The 9,757-nt window shown below is 42.0% G+C and overlaps 1 protein-coding gene across 1 annotated transcript in view; it reads right to left on the reverse strand.

The window, feature by feature from the left end:
* Positions 1-9,757, reverse strand: part of ALK (anaplastic lymphoma receptor tyrosine kinase) — a gene marked incomplete at its 5' end in the record, with an annotated part of 508,673 nt that overhangs the window by 231 nt on the left and 498,685 nt on the right. Inside the window, 4 exon segments of the mRNA XM_010840704.1 lie at positions 16-238; positions 240-509; positions 2,623-2,713; positions 3,444-3,578. Coding sequence (XP_010839006.1) covers positions 16-238; positions 240-509; positions 2,623-2,713; positions 3,444-3,578 — 719 coding nt within the window.

Genomic DNA, 9,757 nt, shown 5'->3' on the forward strand with positions numbered 1-9,757 from the left:
GGAGCAGCGAGGCACCCGGGTGGCGGGCGGCGGGCGCGGGGCCGGGACAGCACGGGCGCCCTCGCCCCCCGGGGCCCCGGCTCGCGCTGCTCCTTCTTGGCCGGTGGAGTGTCTTTTTGGTGTGTTTCTCTGTAAACCAGGAGCCGTAGGTGGGGTTCCAGAGGCTGGTGGGCTTGTTCCTGGAGCCCTGGACTTGGGGCAGCTCCGAGGGCGGGTTGGACTGCGAGAAGGCCATGTTTGACGTGTCCCCCCTCCACGGCCGGCGGCCGGGCGCCGCCTCGGACACAGGCCTCCGCGACCGCGGGCTTCTTGCCGGCCTTGCCGGGCGGAGGCGAGGGCAGAGCGGCGGGGGCGGCCGGCTCGCGGCCCTCCTCTCGCTTGGCCTGGGCTGCCGAGACCAGGAGAGGAGGGATTCCCTCGGGGTCCTGGGGCCTCATGGGCACCTTCTCCTCCTCTTCCACGAGGGGCCCGTATTCTACCGGCAAAGCGGTGTTGATCACATCTGGGTCCTACAGGCGGGAGAGATGGACGGATGGAGACTTTGAACCACAGGCCAAACGTGTGGATGGGAAGATAACCTTAGCGATGATGTCATCCAAACTTACTTAACAGATGAGGAAACCATTCAGAGTTTACTGGGAATATATTAATTTGTAAGCACGGGAGAATAAGAAACACGTGCGAAAACGTCCTCATCTTTGTAGAGCTTGGAGGAGAGGCGCTATTATAGAAGAGCGTGCTGGGACAGGGTGCCCAGAAGCGGCCCCACTACCTGGGGAAGGGGAGTGGGCTCAGGAAAGAAAGGCTTTGCAGAGACCAGCTTTAGGCAAAACTTACAGACGAATGGATTTAAAAAATTATAAATTAGTTTTTTAAAATGGTTACAGTCTGTTTCCAGTGAAGTGTGCTCAGTCGTGTGCTGCTCTTTGCAATCCCATGGACTGTAGCTTACCAGGCCCCGTCCATGGAATTTTCCAGGCAAGAGTACTGGAGTGGGTTGCCATTTCCTTCTCCAGGCGAACTTCCCGACCAGGGGATCGAACCCACGTCTCCCACATGGCAGGCAGACGCTTTATCCTCTGAGCCACCAGGGAAGCCCAGTTCCCAGTGAAATACGTAAAAAAAAAAAAAAAAAAAAATCTATATGTTTGACTTCAAAATGTGTCTGTTGAGAATGAGAGGAGGGGAGGGGAAGGGAGGAGGGACACACCATGCTGGCTGACAAGGTTAACCTCTGGTTCTCCTAGCATTTCCATCACCTTTGGATGGAGGCTGCACTGGATCATAACGTTTCTGGGTTATATCATCACTTCATTACACATGCTGATATCACAATGCAGTGGTTTTTCAACAAGTTTGGATCTGATGAAACCCAGGAAATACTGACGTGCTATGAGGAAAACCACTTACAAAATCAACTCTGTGCTAGATCATTTTTACAGCGACAGACTGATATAGAAAAGCAGAAGGCAGCTGCTAGAGATTTGAGGAAGATTTGTGGAAGAAAGCTTAAAGTTGGGGAAACTTAATCCTGTACTATTTTGTGCAAATTGGGAAAACCATCACTTCAGGTTAATAGAAAAGCACATAGGTCCAGTATTCATCAGTAAAAAGTTTAAGCATAAAAAATAACTACCTTCTAATTCTCTCTGCTTTAGTCTTTAGTTCCTTCTCTATTAATTATTAATTTCTAGAATGAGTCATTCAAAATATGCTTGTACAGAGCTCCCAGCTTTTAAGAGGGATCTTATGTGCTTTGGAGAAGAAAATTACTCCAAAGTATATGTACTTAAGTGGATGCATCCCATTAATATTACAACATAATAACCTAAAAGCCACTGAACATCAAGTTCTCTAAAACAAACAAAAAAAACCCCAAATAACTTGAAGTCTATATAGATAAATGCTTTCTGAGCTCAAAGGACCCAAAAGAATGGAATCATGAGGACAGGAGGTGACTCCAGTGTGAAAATGTATATGTCTATTGTTACAACTAAGAGGAGAGAGAATTTAGAGAGGTAGCGGTTTGTTGTCTGACTTCTAAAAGGTTCTCCAGAATCTGATATTCTGGCAGAATGAGAGGCAAAAAAGAGGGAAAGAAATTCACGCAGCCTGGAGGTGAGAAGTGTCGGTGTGAAGGTCCCTGAGACGTTGAAGTAGAGGAGCACACCCCTCCACCGAGGATGGTGCAGACACAGACGGTGGAGATTGGGGGCCAGGGCTCTCACTTGATGGCCTCCACTCTTGAGGAGGTAGAAGGCATAGTTATCTGCTGAAAATCTCCCCATTTCTATTAACATCAAAACAGGAAAAAGGCAGTCCTTACTGACGGAATTGGGAGTGGAATCTGGACAGGGACCAGCAGGACTTCGGGAAGCTGCGTGGCTTGGACAGACCCTCTCCCAGCTCAACTCCTCTTAAGCGACAGCAACTAGTATTTGTTTACAAAACAGGCAGACTGAGATACCACTCATTGTACTTATAGATAATTAACATTCATCTTCAAGAGCATAGCTTATTTCTCCTGGCTGGTGTAACTGTTATTTCACATTTTGGCATTTGCCATCTTCAAGACTTTTCCATATAAATACTAGCTGAAGGAGGTGGGGGGGATGTGTATACCTGAGTGCAGTATTCAATCCTCTCCAAAATTATGGCAAAGTTGGGCCTGTCTTCAGGCTGATGTTGCCAGCACTGGGTCATTATCCGGTATCTAAAAGAACAAGGACATAAATTAAAATCAAGAAAAATGGGATGAAAAATAAGTCCCGCCCTCCCCCCAGCACTTTTCTAATAGGACTGGAACAGCACTGTCTTCTAGGGTGGGGACTCATCTTGTCCCCGTGTTTGCACGTGCCGCCCTCTGCTGATGGGCAGGGTGTGAAGGTATCACACAGGGCTCATTTGTTGCATTCCTGAATTACCGTCACCTCTGGGGCAGAATATTCTAACTGTATTTCCCATCTGTCTTGTCTGTGGGAAGGAGGTGAGACAGATCGGTTCAGTTCAGTTCAGTTGCTCAGTCGTGTCTGACTCTTTGCGACCCCGTGGATTGCATGAGGTCCGTGGTGAGACACACAGGACAGCAGAAAACCCAGGGGATAGAGATGCTCTAGGGAGACTCAAGACCTGTGGAGTAAGGCAGCAGGGACGGAGCCCACAACACAGACCCAGGAGATGCCTGAGGCCAGTGAGCCTGGTGAGTCCACAGCCTCCATCCAGACAATGTGTACCTTTTGGGGTGTGGCATTATTGCTGTCAAGGGGCAGGTAAGAATAAACCATCTCATTGAAACTACAGACACACTCCTATCTTGGGGCATATTAAATGAGGTCAGCCATCTGTTCCTTCATCTTAAAAATTAAAATGCATATGTGGCTGCAGATATTTTTTGAAAAGGAAAATTGTGCTTAGTAAATTGTAGAAAATCCTCAGAGTCATACACAGGCCCTGGGCAGTTCTTAGGTGGGTCCATCCGTCCTCCACTGGTGACGAACTCCAGGACTTCCTGGTTGCTTTTGCTAGGGTATGGCATGTATCCAAGAGAGAAGATTTCCCATAGCAGCACTCCGAAGGACCTGCACACAGGACGGGAGGTGTGGGTGTGGGCGTGCACACACACATACACAGAGACTCAGACATACACACAAATACATTCACAGATGCTCATACACAGACACACACACACACACATGTAAATACCCCGACACACTTACAGAGACATATGTATATGTACACACAGAGACATAAACATATACACAGTCTCAGACACACACAGACATGCACACATGGAAAATTTTAATTGCTTAATTTCATTTTTCCACAATAAAAGTTTTTAATATGGAGAAATAGAAAAGAATGAGAACGTAGCCCTACGTGAAGATCCATAAAAGGATAACTAGCATGTTATGTTTCTTCGTTCAAGATTCTGGGCTTAGAATTTTTTTACATAATTGCTGTGATTTTCTTTTTTGGGGGCAAATTCCATTATAACATAAACATTTTGCATGCTAATACAAACCCTTTTATAAATAGAATTTGACATAGCTATAAAAAATTCCACTGAGTAGTTGTGCCATAATTTGCTCTATCATTTCCATATTGTTTTCAATTTTTGAAGTATTTTAAAAACATTGTGATGAACATTTTTATACATTTTTAAAAGGACAGTTTCCTTAGGATAAATTTCCCGAATTTAGGATTAGGATAATCTAGTAAAATCTAGGATAATTCTAATGGAATGACTAGATCAAAATAATATGAACGCAGAAAAATTATTTCTGTATATTGCCCATGTGACTTTCTAGTGCATTGCTGATCATCAACCAGCACTGTGCATCAGACACTCTTACCAACACTGAGAGTTCTTACTAAAAATGAGAACTTTTGCTGATTTTTAAGGTAAAAAAATGGTAGATTATTTTAAATTATGATTATTGATTGGATAATTAACATGGTTGAATGTGTGTGTTAATTCACTCTGTTTTTTTCCTGTGAATGTTTCATGTTTAACCACATATAACCACCCTAAACCACATATTATATTTTGATTTATAAACATACTTTATCAAAGATGTTAATCTTTTATTCAAAGTTCAAAACTTCTATTAGTTGCTTTCTTATTTTCCTTGTTAGCATACCAAAGATTTTCATTTTTAGGTAGTTGAATCTATTTTAAAAAATTCTGTGATTTCTTCCATCTGTTTCAGAGATGGTACAATCCTCTCTTTACCAATGATTAGATGAATGTTTGCTATTTTCTTCCAGTTGTATTAATATTTCTTTTTTCTTTCTTCTCACATCCAGTTGGAGTTGAGTTTGGTGTAAAGTGTGAGGTAAGGATCTCATTTTATTCGCTCTTCTAAAACCACTCTTTAACACTACATATTCCTATAATAATTTTCTCGTCAACTATTGACTTGTGAGTAAGATAGGTCTGTTCCAGGATATCTATTCACTTCATCTATTTGTCTGCTTCTTGCATTGATACCATTTTCTTTTACTTTATTTTTTGGCTGTGCCGAGTCTTCACTGCTGCACGCAAGCTCTTCTCTAGTTGCGGTGCACGAGCTTCTCACTGCACTGGCTTCTCTTGTAGAGCCGGGCCCTAGAGTGTGGGCTTCAGTAGCTGTGGCACACAGGCTTAGTTGCCCCTGGGCATGTATAAACTTCTTGGACCAGGGATCAAACCTGTGTTCTCTCATTGGCAGGCAGATTCTTAACCATTGTGCCACTAGGGAAGTCTCTCTTACTTTTTGTGTATTTATGTTTTAATATCCGGTAGGACATTTTTCCTTCTCTCTTTCTAAAGAAATGTATCTGATTTCTCACAATCAAATCAAATGTATTTTGATTTCTCAAAATAAAAAATACAAAAAATGTATTTGATTTGTTTTAAATGAACTTTAAAATGATTTCTATTGTGTTTCAAAATCATCTCCTTTGATATTTTGCCTAAAACTTTAAAACATTTAATTTCATAATTAGTTTTTTTAGCCAAAAAAGGCTATCTTTGTTTTAGTATTTGGTTGCAGTTTTATAATGTTAATATTACCTCAAAAATTTACGGAACTATAGCTCCTCTGGAACTATAACTCTTGAGTCACTTGGACTGCAAAGAGATCAAACCAGTCAATCCTAAAGGAAATCAACCCTGAATATTCATTGGAAGGACTGATGCTGAAGCTGAAGCTCCAGTACTTTGGCCACCTGATGTGAAGACCTGACTCATTAGAAAAGACTCTGATACTGGGAAAGATTGAAGTCAAGAGGCGAAGGGGATAACAGAGGATGAGATGGTTGGATGGCATCACCGACTCAATGGACATGAGTTTGAGTAAGCTCCGGGAGATGGTGAAAGACAGGGAAGCTTGGCGTGCTGCAGTCCATGGGGTCGCAAAGAGTCAGACAGAACTGAGCGACCAAACACCAAAGCTTCTCTGGGCTTCCCAGGTGGCACCTGTGGTAAAGAACCTGCCTGCCAATGCAGGATACTTAAGAGATGTGGGTTTGATTCCTGGGTTGGGAAGATCCCCTGGAGGAGGGGTGGCAACCCACTCTAGTATTCTTGCCTGGAGAATCCCATGGACAGAAGAGCCTGGCAGGCTACGGTCCATAGGGTCCCAAAGAGTCAGACATGTAGCAAGTGATTTACACAAAGTACTTTTATTGACATCATTTAAGTGAACTTTCAAAGATTCTTTTGGGGAGAATTGGGCAAAGGTAGCTTCTATATTTTTCAGGTGAGAAGGCTGAAGCAGAGATTATTATACAGTTAATTCAAGACAGACTGGAATATGTTATTAGATTTCTTGATTCTACTGACTACAAATTGCCTGGTGCATATATTATTCTTTTCTGTTTGGTGGTCTTTCTGCCTCCCCCCAGGGCAGAACAAAATAAGCAAAATCATGGATGAAACTAAATAGCAGGGCTTAAAGAATCCCAGCAATATGTTTTCTGCCTATCTGGATAAATAGCTAAGGAGACAAATTGCAGTATTCTTTGACAGAATCACTGTATGGATTGCAAATAGATGTTTATTTTCTTAGAGTTCAAGGGAGTGAGAAGTCATGTTGGTTACAGAACACTGGTAATTTCAGGTAAGTAATGTTGTGAGATTTAACAGATAACCATACAGGATACTCATTAACATTTGAATTCCAGATAAACAAGAAATACATTTTTAGTATCAGTATATCCCAGTTGGATTTCCCAGGTGGCGCTAGTGGTAAAGAACCCTCTGGCCAGTGCAGGAGACATGAGAGATGAGGGTTCGATCCCTGGGTTGAGACGATCCCCTGGAAGAGGGCATGGCAACCCATTCCAGTATCCTTGCCTGGAGAATCCCATGGACAGAGAAGCCTGTGGAGCTTCAGTTCATAGGGTCGCAGAGAGCTGGATGGGACTGAAGCGATTTAGCACACATTCATATCCCAAATACTGCATGAGACATACTTATACCATACAATTTTCATGTGAAATTTCATTTTAACTGGCCATTTTGTATTTTATCTAGTAATCCTACAGATCAGGTAAATCTATATTTTGTATGCCAATTTTTTTTTAAATCACCTATAAGTTAAGCCTGTCTTAAACAGGAGCCACAAGGCCCAAAGCTTTGCACCAAAGCATTCAAAAATCAAATAAGACAAATATTTTTTTAAAAATCCCACATTGTTTCTTCTGATATAAAACTTGCTCCTCTGCTTCATGAGGCCTGGGGTGGGATTGAGAATTTGAGTTTATGACAAGGTCCCAGGTGATGCTGATGCTGTTGCTGTTGATCGGAGGAGCACACTTTGAGACCCACTGGGTTTGGGTAAGTCAAATCTCAGTGGCTTCAAACAACAAAATCTCTTATGCACATTATCAAAAAATGGATCAGAGGAGGGACTCTGGTCACCATGGCTCCTCTGTCTTCTGACCTTATCTCAATGCAAGGCTTTCAGAATCTGGAGGATTCTTGTCCATTTTCTTGGTTTCCCACATTGCTGTTGAGAAATTCAATTGTTTGGATTCCCTGTCTTTCCTCTCTGATAATTGTTTACTATGACTTTATTTGTATCTTTGGAAACTTTTACCACCTTGATCACCATTTGTCTGAAATTTCACAATGATATATTCATGGGGTTGCTCTTTTTATTCACAGCGCTTAGCACTTTCTGGATGCTTTCATTCTGAAAATGTACGTCCTTCTGGGAAATCTTGAATTATTTCTTTGATGTTTTTATTCCCTTCATTTCTGCTCTTCATTCTTTCTGGGACACCTATTTGTCAGCTAATTGGGTCTAATGGTCTAATTCTTTTAATTGTCTTTCTTTTCCTATCTATCCGATCTATTTATAGTCATTTTATTTTCTAGAGGATTGATTCAACTCTGTCTTCCAACTTTTCTTTTACTTTCACACATCTATTATCATCTTTTTTTAAAAAAACACTTTATTTTCTTAAGAACAGTTTTAGGTTGTAAAGAAATCATGAAGATAACACAGAAAGTTCCCACAGGCCTCACACGCAGTTCCATTTTTAGCTTCTTACATTAATGTGATACATTTGTTACAATTAATGAGCCAATACTGAGGAATTATTATTAACTAAAGCCCATAGTTTATTCAGGTTTCCTTAGCTTTTGCTGAATTTCCTTTTTCTGTTCTAGGACTCTGTTAGAATATCACTTTATATTTAGCTGTCATGTTTCCTTAAGCTATTCTTGACTTTGGCAACTTCTCAGACTTTCCTTGTTTTTAATGACCTTGACAGTTTCAAAGAGTTCTGGTCAGGAATTCTGTAGAATGTCATATTAGGATTTGACTGTTTTTCTTATGATTAGACTGGAGTTAATGGGTTTGGGGAGAAAGACCTCAGAGGTTAACTACCATTTCTTCATATGTCAAGGTACGTGCTATCAACATGATCTACCGCTGTTGATGTTGACCTTGACTGCCTAGCAGAGGTAGTGTTTGCCAAGTTTCTTTCTTCCCCCTGCTTTTCTCTCTCTGTGCCTTTTGAAAAAAATGCTGCTGTGTGCTGCCCACATGGGCTCCAGGGAACTAGGCTCCATCTCCTTGAAGGCTCTCTTATCACATTTTTCTATCCAGGAGTTTTTTCCCTAAGAACATTTAAAATAATTAGTTAATTGATTTTTGGCTGCATTGGGTTTTAGTTTTAGCATGCAGGATCTCTCCTTGCGGTGTGCGGACTCAGTCTTTGCGGCAAGCGGGCTCAGTTGCCTCTTGGCATGTGGGAGTTTGGTTCCCCAACCAGGGATCAAACCCGTATCCTCTGCATTGAAGGCAGATTCTTAACCACTGGACTGCCAGGGAAATCCGAAAAAACATTGTTTTAAATAATCTTTTGTCCTTAAGATTATGGTTACAATAACTTAACTTTCCGAGGATATTGTTTTTAAAAGTTTTCCTAAACTTTCTACATTCTTATTCCTCCAAGTTCCTTTGTATATGTTTGCTTCCTTCAGATCAGAATCTTTCCTCAAATGTTTGTAGATTCTTGGCTCTCTGTTCATATATTAAGATTGGAACCCGACAAGATGGGAAGCTCTGTGTAGATGAGGCTTGCTAACTGGAGAGCAACTGACTTGCTTGTTTCACGAGGGGCCTTCGTTTCCTGGTTGCTGTAACAGTGTACCACAGACTTGATGACTTAAGACAACAGAAGTTTATTCTTTCACAGTTACGAAGGCTGGATGTCTGAAGTCAGTATTGAGAGCTGAAAGTGAAGTATATGCGAGACCACACTGTTCCTTGCCTCTTCCAGCTTCTGGAGGCTGCTGGAACATCTTGACCTGTGGCCACATCTCTTCAACCTCTGCCTCTGTCCTCTGGGTGTGAGGCAAATCTCCCTCTGCCTCCTGTGAGGACACTGGTGATGCAGACTCCTTCTCCTGATGAGGGTTTCTGGGATGAGATCCTGATACCACTGGAGGGCCATTTTTCAGCCCACTAACACTCACTACCGCACAATTGCACTCATCTCACATGCTAGTAAAGTAATGCTCAAAATTCTCCAAGCCATGCTGCAGCAATACGTGAACCGTGAACTTCCAGATGTTCAAGCTGGTTTTAGAAAAGGCAGAGGAACCAGAGATCAAACTGCCAACATCCACTGGATCATGGAAAAAGCAAGAGAGTTCCAGAAAAACATCTATTTCTCTTTATTGACTATGCCAAAGCCTTGACTGTGTGGATCACAACAAACTGGAAAATTCTGAAAGAGATAGGAATACCAGACCACCTGA

Source organism: Bison bison, unplaced genomic scaffold (genome assembly GCF_000754665.1).
Source record: "Bison bison bison isolate TAMUID 2011002044 unplaced genomic scaffold, Bison_UMD1.0 scf7180017864145, whole genome shotgun sequence".
Lineage (NCBI taxonomy): Eukaryota > Metazoa > Chordata > Mammalia > Artiodactyla > Bovidae > Bison > Bison bison.